Below are 18038 nucleotides of genomic sequence, written 5' to 3' on the forward strand. Positions count from 1 at the left end.
AAGCACATCTCGGCATGCCTGAATACCTCGGTAATATGCCGAAGGATCCCTTGCCGTGCCATGCCGATAGTGGGCGCTGGGTTTTATGCACTCATACCTGTAATTTTATTTGAAGATGTGTGCTTGCATGGATGTTGTCAACTATTTCAACAAACATGTCAACATAAGTAACTAAGCGGGTGAGGTGTACACTCATAGGCTGATTTTAGAGTCGCGCTGACCGTTGGTGCGTAGCTGACGGCCGTCCGCGCGGACATTAAATTAACTTCATACAAATAGTCGGTGTCATAGTTGTGCCGTTCTTGAGAACGTTCTCTGTTTTGTATGGGGTATATTCTCGTGCGAGAACATTCCCCATAGTAACCGGAGAATGTTCTCGAGAACGGCACAACAATATCGGTGCGGCTCGCTCCATTTTTAATTCCATGTTCATGTTTTCACTAGAATCGGTTGAATAATGAGGACATCATTTTTGCCCAAGCGGGAACGTAGAGTCGCGCCCGCTTGTTCGAATATACGAGACCAAATGATACTGAAAGTGTGGTCAATATACCGCATCCAAAATAATTATTATTATACGCACGGTGGCGACGCAAATTTTCCATAATAACGGTTGAAGGGATGAAATTGGTAACACGTGGCTTCTGACGCTTGCCTTTTGATTTAAACCACGAGAGGGCGCGGGTTCATTATGATAAACTATACATATACCTATATGTCTATATATTAGTTTATCATAAATCAAACATTAAACTGCGGTCATCAATAGGGTACTTTCCTTCTAACCAAATTAAATTACTTTTTTACAACTGTCAAAACTATTTGCCAATATGGAATTTATATGGAAATGACACAAGTCCTCCGTATAATCTATATCAACTTTCCAATATCAGTTTCTTTGTTTACTATTTTTAGGGTTCCGTACCAAAAGGGTCAAACGGGACCCTATTACTGAGACTCCGCTGTCCGTCCGTCCGTCTATCACCAGGCTGTATCTCATGAACTGTGTAGGTTAGCCAGTTGAAATTTCTACAGATTATGTATTTCTGTTTGCCGCTATAACAACAAATACTAAAAACAGAATAAAATAAATATTTATTTACAATATCGAGGTTCTCATCCAATCACCGAAGTTAAGCAACGTCGGGCGGAGTCAGTACTTGGATGGGTGACCATTTTTATAGATAATGGTGCGAGTCCGACTCGCACTTGGCCGATTTTGTCGAGATGCCGCCGAATGCTGTCGTATTTTGAAATCTTAATACATCATATTTTATTACTAGCGACCGCCCCGGCTTCGCACGGGTTGCACAAAACATTAACAAATTATATCTATTGATAGGTGAAAACCGCACGAAAATCTGTTCAGTAGTTTCGAGTTTATCGCAAACATACATACACACAGACAGACGCGGCGGGGGACTTTGTTTTATAAGGTGTAGTGATATTTCATAAGCAAGTTAGCTCACAATCCTGATTATAGTAATTATTTTACAAATAAAAGGACTTAACCCTTTATAAGGCACAAGGTTGTCATGAATTATGTAAAATTAAACCCTATCACTTCGAAATAAAGTTCAAAAGCAGGTGGGAAATTTATTCTCTGTGCCTTATAATGTGCTTAATTGACAAAACTAAAAACTTCAAGGGTGATACTAAAAACAGACGTGACTATTAAAAGAAACCGGACAAGTGCGAGTCGGACTCGCCCTCCGAGGGTTCCGTACTTTTTAGTATTTGTTATAACGGCAACAGAAATACATCATCTATGAAAATTTCAACTGTCTAACTATCTCTGCTCATGAGATACCAACCTGGTGACAGACAGACGAATGGACAGCGGAGTCTTAGGGCCAGTTGCACCAAACCACCTGCTAACGTAAGCACAGTTCGCTAAAGGGTCTAGCAGGCTAAGCGAACAAGAAGTGCCCCCAACGACGGATTTTGTCGATATTTCTGGTAGTGTACTGTTAGGTCCTAAGGACCCTCCATGCTTAACATCAGACCTCGATTCTCATTTGTTTGCGAGTTATTCAGGATAACGTAAAATAATTAGGGTATCATTGAAAGTGTCATATTTTATAAACGATTCAAGTTACGTGAACCAAACAAAATTATATTTGATAACAATAAAAAAAACTACAAAATGCATATTTTTTACCAGCATCCTGTCCTTAAACTTCATTGCAAAAAATAAAAATTATTTTTTTCTTCCAATTTTTTTTTTACTTTTCGCGGAGGTACACCTCCAAAAAAAATATTCATGAGTAGCCACTAATTCCCACTACATACACATATAAAAACATTTGCACAAATGTTCGTGCTTCATGTCAACAATTAACATATTACTGCATTTGCTATATAAATCAGCCTCTTGCTCTGTTTCTATGCATTTTTGTTTCCCACGGATATTTTTTAATGTTTTTTTACAAGACTTGCATTTAATGTTTTCCATTTTCCACTACAAAATGCAAAAAACAAATGCAGATAATATTATGTGTCAGATGTTATCAAAGCTGACACGTCATCGTTGATGCACTCCAAATAGTTTTATTAGAAGAGTTTGTATACCTACACACTAATCTTCAAACTGCACTGGTACTTCTATCTGTACATATAATGCCAGTGACTACTTATTGGAGAATCGTTTTTTTTTTTACATGAAGCACGAACATTTGTGGAAATATTTTTATATGTGTATGTAGTGGGAATTAGTGGCTACTCATGCATATTTTTTTTTGGAGGTGTACCTCCGCGAAAAGTAAAAAATATTTTTATTTTTTGCAATGAAGTTTAAGGACAGGATGCTGGTAAAAAATATGCATTTTGTAGTTTTTTTTATTGTTATCAAATATAATTTTGTTTGGTTCACGTAACTTGAATCGTTTATAAAATATGACACTTTCAATGATACCCTAATTATTTTACGTTATCCTGAATAACTCGCAAACAAATGAGAATCGAGGTCTGATGTTAAGCATGGAGGGTCCTTAGGACCTAACAGTACACTACCAGAAATATCGACAAAATCCGTCGTTGGGGGCACTTCTTGTTCGCTTAGCTTGCTAGACCCTTTTAACGCTTACGTGGGGGTTTTAAGGATTGCTAAATAAAATGCGTTGCACCAACTATAAAATAACAGAATGTCGTCGCTAATCGTGTGGCCATACTATGAACGCGTTCCTACCAAAAATTTTATGGTAGAATTATTTTTTCATATAGCAACCCAGTCATAAATGTCAAGTTGTCAAATTTTTCAACAACGAGAAAACTTGTAGGCGCGAACTAGTTTCTTTTCAGGTTTTAAATCTAAATATTACACAATTTATGCCATGCCAATCTTGAATATATTTATGATTATATTAATGGCACATTAAATTAAAGTGAAACTGCTGACTACGATTGTTCAGTGTCCAAGTGCTTTCCAAGCTGCAAAACATTGCCCGGTAAGTTATCTTATTACATTACTGCTTGCCTGAAATAAAATCAATTTATTTTATTTTATTATTTTATTTATTAGTTTAATACGTACCCCTAACTACTTTCAGAGCTCTAAGCACAAGGAATTACCTACGCTACCTACGACTATAACCCAAATACCGACAGTTGGGGTAACATTTCCAATTACATATATTGTTGACACAATAATACATAACTGTTAGTTCTGGTAGTAGCAGATATTCAAGTTACTTTTGTACTTTAATTTAAACCTGCTTGACCTAAGCATTTTTCAATGGTTTTGCCATTGGTTGAAACGGATCACAATTATATTTTTATGCATAATAATTTCATGTTACTTTCTTTTCAGGTTTGATATACACCATTTGATATGAAATACAAGCTGAAAGTTACCCACAAGTGAATCGATTCAAGAAATCCAAGAATCATACACTAGATTAACTGGAAAAACTTGTTGTGAAAAATAAAGTATTATAAATATTATCTGTATTTCATTTTTGACAATAAAATGTATTTTTTGTTACCTTATCTTACTTTATTTTCTACCTCACACTAAATCCTTTTTAGGTAGTGACTAATGGAGGTAAAAGGTTATCCGGAGGGAAATCAACAACTCATTGACATATAATATATTATTTCACAATTATATTTAAGTGCCTACTTATTATATTTTCTGTCATACTGGTAACTTCACTTGTTTATTCCAACTATTCTTTATCATGATATAAATCATTTATGAAACATGCATGGGCTGTTGAAAAACTGGTATGGGGAAAACAAATAAAATCAATCTGACGGCCTTTTCTTATGACTGAATTTAGAGCTATTTAGGTATGTTCGGTTTTGAATGATGATTTATAGGGACTGGATAGGTTAATATGTAGGTAGGGTATTGTGTAGTTAGATTTAAAAATAATGGGTTCACACATTCTCTAAAGTATGTCCTGATGCTCTATTGCTATTTAAGACCTATGGATTATATTTTTTACCAATTTACTGTTATGTTATTTCCAATACATGGCTAGGGTTACATACAATTTTTACATTGTAATTTATTTATATGCGACTTCACTGTATGACTGGTTGAACACAAGTAAAATTCAGGTGACAGAAGGCAAGCCATATTATATTTTATCTAACCCAGGTATTGGCTGTTATATTTATAAATGTTGTCCAGTAGGAAAGGAAACAATTAAGATGGTCAGCTCTTTATCATTTGTCACCATGCCGCCAGTCACATTCTAACAAGTATGTAATCGCGAAAGTGACAGGCATAGTGACAAGTGATAAAAATGGAACCATGCTGCCACCGCAGGTTATACCTATTAAACTACTCAGTTGTTCTTATGTATATTCGATATTTCCAGAAGAATTACTTTATTAGGCTCGGAGGCCACTATTGCCTAGACACAGTAAGAGATCCTTTGGCCACAGATCATATAATACTTATCATATAATACTTGGCTTAGTATCAAGGTAAGTATGCTAGGGCATGCCGAGGCATCCCTCAGACAAACAAATGCTAAGAACACCTTGGCGTGTCTAAGACAATGTGGTAAACCTGAAAATGCCAGAGGGATACCTTGACATTCACAAGCAGAGCTCAGTGTGTATGGATGCCTCTGAAGGACGCCCTGCCATGCCATGTCGCTAACGGGTGCGGGACACTATAATAGGTATAATGTAATAATTGAAGATAAGAGATACCCAGGAGGTAAGCCCACACTTAAAATAAATATAGATTTATGGAGCTGTGAATTGTTAAATCTAATTGTAACTTTGTATTCTAATGAATAAAATAATATAATCATGACTATGTAACTGACTGGAAAATCTTAGCATGCAAGACTGGTATTTTTCATTTAGAAGCAACACAAATTTAAATTCAAATTGCACTTGTAGTAGTTAATAATCACTGGGTTTATTATAACAAGTTTTTCAAAATTTCTGTTATGAATTTAAATATAAATAGCACCATAAATAAAACTAAGTTCATTACTTGCAAAGTTGTTGTTTCTAGGGTTAATGAATAAGATATTTTGTAAAAGCAAATAAAACACAAGCAAGTATGTATGAATTGAAGTATTATAATCAGTTTTACATCACACATTTTGCTCACTTATATATAACCTATTATGCCGACTGGTCTGGAATTGTCTAATACATTTTCTTCACACTATAATACTTGATTTCATATTTAGCATCTTGTTTTATGTGCGTTTATAGTTATGAATATACTTAGTTCACTTCTGTTGTGGGTTACGATTTTCAGAGGCCGACTTTGTATATGTTTCTAGTTGTCATCTCGCCGTTTTCGAATATCATACATAGTTAGGCCACCACTATTTCCAAAGGATATAACATTCTTATCTTGATTCCAATAAACAGAGAGCGTTTTAAATTGATTTTAATGACCAGTGTGTCAATAAATAGTGTTCATTACATGCCGTCGAGTTTCACTTTATGGGACGTATTTGTTAACCTGTGATAGCAGCAATCTGGTCTTATCCTGAACTTAAACTCATGCTGCACTCAATTTCAATTTAAAACACACCTTTTCTTTAAATATCCAGTACAAATTAATCTATTTTATGAAACACAAGTCGTCTCGCAACTAAAATGACATTTAAAACCATTATGTGAACTGTCACACGTTTTTGCGTTTAGATATTTCCACCTTTTTATTGTTATAAATATATTTATAATAATTTACATTACTTATTTACTCAAATTATTTAATAATCAAACATAAATTCGTGAAATACGGACAATTTCCAAAAAGTGCCGCCATATTTATCGAACGACTTTGCTGTTAACCAGTGGTCTACCACCGGTTAAGGGCAGCGTAACTTTTTAACGGACAAATAGCGTGGTGCAACCCAAATATGCAGTTAGCATTCGCTAGCGCCATTTTTACACATGATCAGTACATCAAATGGGCATGGTGCAACTGGCCCTTAGTAATAGACAATTGACAATTCTATTTATATCTATATACCTTAAATTAAATATCTGTGTAGTGCACGAATTTGTCAAGAGATGGCGCCACCTCCGAGATAGAACGCGCTAACGATGTGTCGACGTAGAAACATGACCTCCGAGATCCAAATTACCGATCGATGTCAAAAGCTCTCGTACCTAGTAGTGCTTTGTTGTAACAGGTGACTCTGATACTTTATTTTTAGCTCTCGTGCGCTTGGGCCGGCCGACGCGAAGCCGACGCCGCTGGAGCCCCGCCCTCGGCTTCGTCTCGGCTGGCCCAAGCGCACGAGGGCTTAAAAGAAAGTATCAGAGGCAAAGTACATTGAAACAAATGGTGGCCTGCTTCTTCGGTTTTAATGGCCATGTAGCTACAGTGCCACTAGAAAACCGGTAAAACGGTTAATTCAGATTGGTACACGACCATTTGCTTACCGGAAGTATTTGAACAAATTCGTAAAACTAACCAGCGACGAAGAATCATTCTTCATCGTGACAATGCCAGCTGTCATACGTCACGCGAAACAACTCTATTTTTGGAAGGTTAAAATGTGGAATTAACGGGTCATCCGCCGTACAGCCCTGACTTGGCACCCAATGATTTGTATTTATTTCCCAATATAAAAAATAAATTACGCGGTCAACGATTTTCGACCGCTGAAGATGCTGTCGACGCATTCAAACAACACGTTATGGAGGTACCTCAGGCGGAGTGGCAGAAGTGCTCCAAAAATTGGTTCACACGAATGCAAAAGTGCATAGATCATCAAGGGGAATACTTTGAAAAACAATAAAACCATTTTCAGCCGTGTACGTTTGTTTGTTTTTTTGTTTCCGGATATATAAGTAGCAACCCTCGTATAATACAATATGACAATTTCAAGGAAATTGAGTTATAATCTATATTCTGACTTTCCTGTTTCATAATAATATTGTATAATTGTATAAATCTACATGGGTATGTTATGTAGATTTATAAAATTATACAATATTATTATGAAACAAGTAATGCTATACAGAAGTCGCTCGCTAATCCGGCATCTGAAGTTTACCCCCTATGCCGCATTATTGGATTTGTATGGGATATAAAAACTTTAATAGAAAATAAATTCTACATATCAAATGCAATCCAAAGAAAATGCAAAATGAGAAGATGCAAAGAGAATTTGAAATAGAATGTGAGAGAAATTTTTGTAGCCTTAATTTAGGTACTGCCTTTTTTAGACGCGCGAAATTGTGCAACTTTTTTAAATTTATTTCTGACCGTAATCAATACGTTCACACCAAAGAGTTCGGATGTCCAAAAACTGTATATTTTTAAATTTATTTCTGACCGTAATCAATACGTTCACACCAAAGAGTTGTCCAAAAACTTTATATTTTTAAATTTATTTCTGACCGTAATCAATACGTCCACACCAAAGAGTTCGGATGTCCAAAAACTTTATATTTTTAAATTTATTTCTGACCGTAATCAATACCGTCCACACCAAAGAGTTCGGATGTCCAAAAACTTTATATTTTTTTTTATTTCGTCATTACACGTTTATTACATCCAATGAATATTATTACACGATGTAAATAAAATATTTATTTGTTAGTATATAAATAAAATCTGGACTCGGCTGGAAAGAACTGGAAGCGGCCGCTCAGGATCGCGACATATGGAACATTCTTCTGCGAGCCCTATGTCCCTAATGAGGGATTACATCATCATCATTAATAAAAAAATTATAATACGATATTTCACTAAAACATTTTTTAATTATTGGCTGAATGAAACTACCATTGCCACGTTGGCTGTCGTCAACAGAAAAAAATATAAATCAATTAGTAAAACCGGCGCCCGCTATTTTCATTTTCAGTATTTCCACTTATAGTTCCGTATATCAAAATAATTTGACTGAAATAGCAACTGTGAGAGTGATTTTGTAATGAAATTAGTGATTATTTTTTGCAATGTAAATCGTCGCTGATCGTAGTGTATAGTGCTGAATTAAAACAATATAATTCAAGTGAAAATTCGTAACTGTAAGGTCTGTAAGAATACTCACGTACCCAACATTTGTGTTTTTTTCGCAAATGTATTAAAAAACGTCATTCAATGTACGTGTGCAAATAATGACACACTCCACACTTGCATTGAAATGTACTATTATCAAATTGAACCGCTTAACGACTTGTGGACGAGCAGTCGCGGACGGAGGTTATTAATAGCCTAATAAGTACCTGTTTAAGCGCCTTCTGACCTACTTTAGGTCTACTCTAGTAGGAACACAAGTAATATCGCCTTCCGGCTATTCGTATTGCAGCTATTCAGGTGTTTCCTGCCAAAAACGCAATTCCGTACTCCGCTCTGTCCCGCTCGTTAAACATCGCAGATATGAATTATTTATAAATTCGACGTTCTAGGTACTGAAAATATGTGTTCAACACAATGGTTTCTGATTGTACCATGGTCAACACAGTTGACTAACCATTCGTAAACCTTATTGCAATCATTTAAAGACTACAAATGCTCATTTACCTAAGTGTGTTACTGTAGGTACCTGTAGTACTTGCGGTTAGTAATCGGCTGGATGGCTCTTTTGAATAAGCCTATGTAATGCAAAATTTGCCTTGAAATTAGTTCGCTACCGAGGATTTCTCATATATGATACATAGGTATATCATAGATAGGTTTGGGTTCAATATATTTAACATGAAATTTTCTACCCACAGGGAGGTGGTAGCATACCTAATAGACGCCGGTATGGACCCAAACGTTCGGACCGAAAACGGTACAGCATTACACGAAGGCATCAGATACCTTCAAGCGTCGGTGGTCAAGGTGCTGCTCTCCAAAGGGGCGGATTTGAGAGCCAAGGATAGACAAGGGAACTCTGTCCACGCTTTGCTGGCTAAGTACCCGGAGGATGCGACGAAAAAGGTCAAGAAATATATTAGAGGTTAGTCCTTAAGGAGTGGCCTAAATGGCCTAATGTTGACCAGTGTTTAAACAGTACCAAGTATAGTATAAGAAGGCATTCGATACCTTCGAGCGTCGGTGGTCAAGTTGCTGCTCTCCAAAGGGGCGAATTTGAGAGCCAAGGAACGACAGGGGAACTCTGTCCATAAACTGCTGGCTAAGTACCCGGAGGAAGCGAGTGATGCGACGAAAAAGGTCAAGAAATATATTATGGCTCCTCTACATGATGGCCCAGCGTAGGCCAGTCCTAGGGACGCATTTATGCGTTAGAGGGAGCAAGTGATATTGCTATCTCATTTCACCGCATAGCTGCGTCCCTTGGACTGGCCTACGCTGGGCCATCGTGTAGAGGAGCCCTTAGAGGTAAGTCCTTCAGGAGTGGCCTAATGTAGACCAGTGTTAAAACAGTACAAGGTATAGTATAAGAAGGCATTCGATACCTTCAAGCGTCTGTAGTCAAGGCGCTGCTCTCCAAAGGGGCGGATTTGAGAGCCAAGGATAGACAGGGGAACTCTGTCCATGCACTATTGGCTAAGTATCGATTTTGCGGCTGTTGCTCGATACAACATTAGAGCAACTGTGTCAGGTCTCTCTTATATAGCCTAAGATCCAACCCACGCTAGCGGCTTCCCAGGGTCGGCGTCTAGTCAACTCTGGAAGCTGCTCGACCCAACGTTGGTGCAACTGCACGGCGACGCCATTTTACCTAGCGCTGACTAGACTCGGACGCTCAAAAGACGCTAGTGTGGGGTTGGGGTCTCTCTTATATACCCTAAGTGATGAAGAGACACTGTTTAAGTGTTCTTTCATGAATAATGTCAAACATAAGGCTTCATAAATGAGGCCTTATGATGATTCAGTTAGTTACATACATTTTATATTGATAACTAGCGACCCGCCCCGGCTTCGCTTGAGCCAATTTACACAAAACCTTAAGAAATTATTGAAATTATACACCTAATTCTTCCTCAAGAGTAGCTCTAATTGATAAATAAAAACCGCATGAAAATCCGTTGAGAAGTTTTTGAGTTTATCGCGAACAAACAGAGATACAGCCGCGGCAAGGGACTTTAAGTAAGTAAGTAAATATTCTTTATCGTGCACCATACAGTTAAAAATTGACAGGAAATGAAAAAACACGTAAAAGTTAGGTAACAACAGGCGGTCTTATCGCTAAGAAGCGACCTCTTCCAGACAACCTTTGGGTAGCAGGAAACTATGAACTTACAACATTGAACGGACTTTGTTTTATAAGGTGTAGTGATTCAGCCATTTAGGTCTGGTGGAGCCAACCAGCTGTTGAAAATTCGTTTATTTATTCCTTATAGTAAGAATTTCAGTAGGTATCCATAAAAAGAAATTATCCGAATGAATAATTCTGTCAACAGCGCCTGATAACACTGTTAGTCTTGGCTGATTAAAATTTTTGGCTCACACCTTGATAGCGATATTTGAAGTCGCAATTTGGTGGTTGTAGTTTCAATTATCATCTCCATAATTTTACGTCGTCCTCAAACTATGTTCCCTTTACCAGAATACGAGAATCAAATAAAGATCTCATACGAGAGCGAAGAGGATCTCCCGCGCATACCAGTGAACGACTACCCTAGCCCCGTCGGCGCTTACGTGAACGCCCACATGTGAGTTGTATTACTAATGCCATAAGTTTACTTTTAGCATAACACTTGTGTCGAATTATATAAAATAAATTTTCCAGTAAATCAATAAAAAGTCCTGAAAATGTACTACTAGGTAAATTAGTTACTTTGGCGTCTGTTTTGTATACGTCGACACATTTGTGTATACATTTGATTTGACGATTGGCCTGATACTTTAAATATGTAAAGATATTTATTTTCCATAATCAATTCAGTCGAGAACGAAAATATAAAGTACTACTTATTTATTAATTGAAGGCATTTCGTCAGAGTAAAATTGTTTTTACTGAGATGCGTACTGGGATAGTTTTCGTGTTGCGGAAAAATGTCAGTATGCATCTGTATTTATAAAATTGTCTAAATCATTTAATACAAATACATAATGTGGCTTCATGTAGTAATCGTAAAATATGTATAAAGTATATATTGTATCTTTAATTCTTAGTATTGTGCACGATTTGCAAACAATTAACAAATTCTTGTTACGTTATCAACGAACGAGAATATACTCGTAGTACTTAAATAAGATTATATCATGAAGCAAGCATTTAGTAGTGATTTGAGTAGAGTAGAAAATAAGGAGAAAGGGGAAAAATAGAGGACAGGTCACGGCCGCCCCGAAACCGCCTTTTTGTCGCTCGCTCATTTATGTCTTTTTCTCTACATAGATACTTTCCATTTTTCATTACTTATTTATGTTTTATAGTAAAAAAATATTTGTTTTTAATGACTCGTAGAAAACGTATTGTATACAATAGTAATATAATCAAGCTATTCAATCTCGTACCTTACTTAGGTAACTCAGCAAGCTTCGTTGCCTAAACACGGCACTCGACTGAAAAGCTCTCTATTTATCACGATTGTATAAAATACTATTGACACACTTTGTTGTATATCAACTCAGGGCCGGATTTAGGGGAAGGCAACCGGGGCTACAGCCTTGGGGCCTCCACAAAAGAGGTGCCCCCACAATGGAGACTTCGGATAATTTATCATTGTATTTGGAAAATAATTTGTAGCCAGGGGGCCTCCACTCCTTTATTGCCCGAAGTCTCTAGACCTCTAAATGTTTGATTTTTTTCGAATCTTTAGTATTACACTAGTTTTATATTATATTTAAAAAAAAACCTAATTTTTACACAAATAATAGGTATGGTTAATGTACATCAAAATATATAAAAATATTTTCCATGATGTCCAGAGAGGATAGTGGGGGCTACGTTTGTATGAAGATGCGGCCGTGGCCTATCCTCTTAAAAGGTGGCGGTACGCAGGTATTTAAGGTTGCGGGATTTATGGATGATAACACTTGATGTTTATTAATTAGTTTTTACGCAATAAACGATACAAAACATGAAGTGTTATACGTATTTTACTCTATCGGCTTATGGTACGTTGGTGTCTTTCGGGCTGTTCTATTTTCTTTGCTTTTTGTACTATTAGGTTCTTTATTCATTACATTACGTTCATTTCCAACATTAAAAAACGGACTACAAGAAAAGTCGTTTAATTAAATTAGAAAAAGTATCTTCACAAATTATGCGTCAAAAAGATGCTCCCTTTGAACCTTAAACGTCCATTGAATTGTGCAGGCTCGCTTAACTAGACGACAATTTACTCACACAACCTCGTACCAAATATAATAATCCCATTCAAAAATCAAGTTTATAACCCGTAAAATAAAGTTCAAATTTGTAAAAAATATGAGTTGAAAAAGATCAGTTTCGTGGTTGCCTTAAGCGACCGCCGAGGGCGCTGCACGTAAAGGAATCCTTCAAGATCGCGTTAATTGGAGAGCGATCTCAATTACGACACACGACGTGACACCTTTGATCCCGATTGTACTAAGAATGCTCTTTCTGAGCGGTACGTGGTTATAGTCGGGACTTTTTGACGTCATGGGTGCAAAGAAAGGGATTATTTTGCAAGGCATGTGTTTTGTAATTGCAGCTATATCCGATTCCAAGGCCAATTCGTGTTCAGATGAAAAATTTTGCACACTAATTATAGCTTCTAATTGAAAAACTACTGCACATGATTACCGAGCGATCAAGTTCACTGTAATTTGAAATATTCTTATGTTATAATTATCACTGCTCAAATAAGATTTAACACGCCATATAAACTGTAGACGCAAGAGCATTGTATGACCTTTTTACTCACGCTACGCGAAATCTGCACTCTTTAACGTAAATTATAACAAAAATCCAACATTCCCTTTAAACAAATTCATGTAAGCAGACAAAAAAAAGCGCGAAACAAAAAACTGTCAATGCAACCTCATTAAAATCTTCCGTGCCTTTGATTTTGTCTCGCAAACGGTCAGGTGAGAGCCCCCAAGACTTGCCGACATCTTTTCAAAGCGTCTCGCTACCGCTGGGATGAGCACAAATAAATAGCACAAAAAGTGCACGAAGAGAAATTTAATTCGAGGCAGTATTTTGCATTAATAGGTGTAGCCATTATGATGAAGTATGTTTTATTTTAACCAATTCTATGACATTATCATAATTTTCAGTGATTTTAAAGATATGGACTCAATTCATTTTAACTTTTACAGGATTAGGGTTCTTCCAAAGCTTGGCATTAACCCCGATGCTTCTACTAACAAATCTTTAAAAAAACGAGTCTTTAACACTTCATCTTCATCAAAATGTAGTGTGCCACCATTTAAACGTGCATCAACCAAAATAATTAAAATTACTGCTGAAGTTAATTCTCCTAAAAAGGAAACAAACGTACCAGATAGCCCGGGAATACAGCCCGACTATGTTAATTACGAAGATATGTTCTCAGAAGAAACTGAAGCGATACAAGATGAACCTGCTAATAATGAAATATATGGAAATATACCAAGCGTTAACTCAATGATAGACACAGAAGCAGATTACAATATTGACTCATTGGCTGGTTCGCAGAATAGCTTGAAAAAGAAACCAAAACCACCCCCTAAACCGCTTAACCAGCTCCATCAACAAACGCGTAATGAATTGCGCGATCAATTGGTTCAAAAGATTGATGAAGTTGTGTTAAAAAATTCTAACAAGCAAGAGCATACAGACGGGGCATCGCATGTTGACGGTAATATTAAACCTATTGATGATGATTACGTTATTTATGGTAATTTGCCGGACGATGAAAAAGTTAAGCGAAATGGCGACGCTGACTCAAAGGCGGACAGTACTTATGTCTTGATGGCTGACAAGAAGCATTTAAAAAGGCTGTCTGTACCAAATTACGTGGACATGGCGGGTAATAATGGCGTTACTGAAGATATTTACAGTGAATATATTAGTATGGATCAAAACGCAGTAAAGAAACGATTATCCCTGTCTAACTCGAAACAATACGTAATAATGAAAGGTAATCAGAACTCCAATCAAGAAGTTTTGGATTTAGACAGTGATTATATTCCTATGGGCAAAGACAAAGCAAAAAAAAGACTCTCCCTCATGGAAATAAAAAATCCCGTTGGGCATTGTTTAGGTGTTCATACGAGAGGAGAAAAGGGTTGCATTTATAACCCAGATGATTATGAGTATCAATACATCTTAAAGCCCAGGGTCAGCAAAGGAGATGTGTCACCTTTTCTTAAGATGAAATCAAAAGTTGGCGATATGCCCTGCTATTGTCATGAGGAAGCAGCAAAAAGTAAAAGACAAGAAATATATTACAGTTGTGAGGAGATGTATGTCATCGTTGACAAAAATAAAATTTACAATTCCTTAAGTGATGTTTCTGTACGTAATGAAAATAATCAAGCTCCTTATATTCCTACAAAGTTAGATTTCACGAAGGAGGAAAAACAATTTGAACCATTTAATAACACTCCAGGTACATCGACATCTAATGACGATAATACACAAATTCTTCCACGAATAAAACGATTTTCTTCGGTCTTTAAGAAAAAAATCGAACAAGCAAAGCAATTTGTGACTGATTGGTAACTTTGTTATCAACAATGTCATGTCGAATCATAAACATCTTCATTTTCGGCGATTTCATTTTTCATAATCTATATTAATGTCAGGATGCGTCTGGTGGTGGCATACTATCTAACACATGCTTAATATATAATATCCTTTATAATTTAGTACGTAAGTAGAAATGTATTTTTACTTTTATTTTTTGCTTTATATGTGTTTACAGGAAAGCCCCAGAGACCCCGAAAAATACTAACTTTAACCTAAGCTTGTCTCAATCTTCATCTTCTTTAACAAAGAATCCTCAAAGTTTTGTCAAAAAGCTTGCTTCGAAATGCTTGGGGCTTAAAGCAAAGTTTAATTCGGCTCCTAACATTTCTAACAGTTTAGCATTGGATTCGGATGTTTCTGCTAAATCGCCAAACCCTGATCATAAAAGCAACACAAACACATTGTTGATTGGAAATAGTAAATTTTTCAACAAAATATTGTCGAAAAAAGAAGAATCTGGTGAAATTAATTGTAATGACGAATTTGACACTATTTCCTTGGATAGACTAGGCTCTTTAAACAGGGATTCATCGGTGAACAGAAGCAATCGTAGTTGTCCTGGGTTCAAGACTTCTTTACCGAATATTTCTGAAAACGCTGAACTCAGTGATTCAGAGTCTGTAGTAATTACTGAAATCGACTGTGATAATTCACGACGGCCTAAAGAAGCCATTAATTTACACACAAAACTTACTATATTCGAGCCTAGACAGCATCTCAGTTCAAATAATGAATCTGAAACAATTAATGATTCCGCTGATCTGATAAATGAATGTTACGAACCATGTAAATTCTCGGAGAGCGAAGCAGAAAAAGAAAACGAAAGCAATAATAATTTACCTAAACCATTTCCTCGAGCTAATGTGGCAGTACTTTCTAGTGAAGACGACCTCATTTATGAAAATGTTACTATGATTAATCAGCGTGGTCCACCTACACCAGCCGTGAGAAATAACGTCCCATCGAAAATACTATTAGATGAAGTACAACGTAAAGCGTTGTATGAAAATATATCAGTTTTAAAAGAAAAAGTACAAGACGAATCCCCATCAAATATTAACGCTATTCAGCAAGAAAAAGCAATAGAAGGCAAAGTGGAGAAGTTACCTATGAGTAGATCTTCTACCCTGTCGTCTTCATCTGATTCTATGGAAGACGAGTCTAATCTCGAAGATATTCTGCTTTCCCAAAAATCTAAATCGTTTCGACGCATTGAAAAAATTGCATCGTATACAGGTAAAAGTGAAATCAGTAGGACCCAATCTAATGCATCTGATTTCTCTGAATTTACTGAAGCTAGTGCCATTGAAAATGTAGATTGTAGCGAAGAAATATATACAACAATGAGTGGGACATTACCACATAAATCGAAAATAGACTCAGAAAAAAAGAAGAAAGTACTGTTTAGACATAAAACATTCACAAATATTGAAGTAGATAGAAACTCTGTAAATTTAAACTCACCAATGCCTTTCAATCATAATGACTTTAATTTTATGAAAGAAACTTTAGCTAATTATCATATAAGAGGCACTGGTCATTGCATTCATAAAGCGCCAACTGTTGAAGAATTTATTTATATATTCAATAGAGAGACTCTTTACTCAGACACTCCTCCATTCACTTTAGTGCCCAATGATAAAAGGGAAAGCTATTTTGAAACGGCTATCTGCTTTTGTAGGCCAAAAGTTCCAAAATATCACAAAAGTGCGGAAGATTTATTACATCTACCGGTTGATAAACCAGAAGAAAATAAAGTGACTATCGATATTGACGCTTTGCGAGCTAGAAATGAAATAGTTTCTACGTCATTTCGTTGTTTTTGTGATTCCGGAGAATGCACTTTTCACACTAAAAGACGTGAGTCGATTAACGATCTAATTGTAAAATTTTCTGCAGTAAAGAAAAGTATATCGACACCCGATATCACGCTAGATACTTCTTTTTCGACAGTAAATAGAAGCAGTTCTATGAGAAATCCATCAGCTAAGTCCAACACAGAAAATCATTACGCAGTAACAAATATAGAACACATCGTGTTAAGAAATAAACAAATAGAAACATCCAACCCTGAAAGTCCGATCTATACGGTTATGTCACAACCTTCTACAATTTCGTCTTCTGTTGGACAATATTCTATTAAAGACATAGCTGATGTAATTTCAATTAACAGTCATTCTGAATCTTCCGACGCTTCCCCTGTATGTGCTTTAAATTCTGCTCATTTACCGCTGCGCAAATCGACATCATCGGAATACTCAGACCGTTGGACATTAGCGTCATCAAATTCTAACACAACTGTCCAATCTGATACATCGTTTAAAACTTGCTTTGAAGATCCTGAAGAGGATTCTGACGATGGTACATTGCACTCAGACGAAGACTCATCAGACGCCGAAACCGTTAAATCTGATGTTAGTACAGCTAAAAGACCGTGGGTACACAGTGACTCTTTTAACTTTGGTCAGAGCGGTCCTAAGATCCAAAACTACGCTATTTTGGAAGAGGATTCAAACTCCGACGACTCAGTGAAGTTTGAATCGTCTAAGATCGAAAGCGGTATTAGCGTGGAAGGGTCTGAGAGTAGTTCGTCGGGGTGCGATGAGGACAGTGGTATTCCGGGGGTGGACGATGCGCCTGGTGTGGCTTCGCTTGAGCGGGACGCGGGATCCGTGGGTGTTCGCAGCGGGTCGGGGCGGCGGCGCTGGGACGAGGCGGAGGGCACGAGCGAAGGCGACGCCTTGAGCATATCCAGCGCGGCGTCTAGCTGCGCGCCGCACCATCTGGCGCATCATCACGACTACAGCAAAGTTTCGGTGAGTACCGTACTTGTACTTGTACTCAAAATGAAAGATAAGTATCTCTCTTATTGCGGCTTTAAATCCAAGAACCGATATTGTCATTTTATTGGTTTAGTGAACTCAACACGAAAACAAAGGTATTCAAAGCCCCAATAACATTTATTATGTTTCGTTTAAATAAGTTCCATATTCCATTCTT

The 18038-nt window shown here is 36.8% G+C and overlaps 1 protein-coding gene across 2 annotated transcripts in view; it reads left to right on the forward strand.

Moving 5' to 3' along the window:
- The window catches only part of LOC133525091 (uncharacterized), a 177115-nt gene that overhangs the window by 40665 nt on the left and 118412 nt on the right, over positions 1–18038 (forward strand). For both annotated transcript variants that reach the window (XM_061861334.1, XM_061861333.1), the window contains exons 6-8: positions 9160–9386; positions 10941–11046; positions 15214–17854. In XM_061861334.1, coding sequence (XP_061717318.1) covers positions 9160–9386; positions 10941–11046; positions 15214–17854 — 2974 coding nt within the window. The remainder of the gene's footprint in view (positions 1–9159; positions 9387–10940; positions 11047–15213; positions 17855–18038) is intronic.

The sequence above is a fragment of the Cydia pomonella genome, chromosome 14 (genome assembly GCF_033807575.1).
Source record: "Cydia pomonella isolate Wapato2018A chromosome 14, ilCydPomo1, whole genome shotgun sequence".
Taxonomy (NCBI): Eukaryota; Metazoa; Arthropoda; class Insecta; order Lepidoptera; family Tortricidae; genus Cydia; species Cydia pomonella.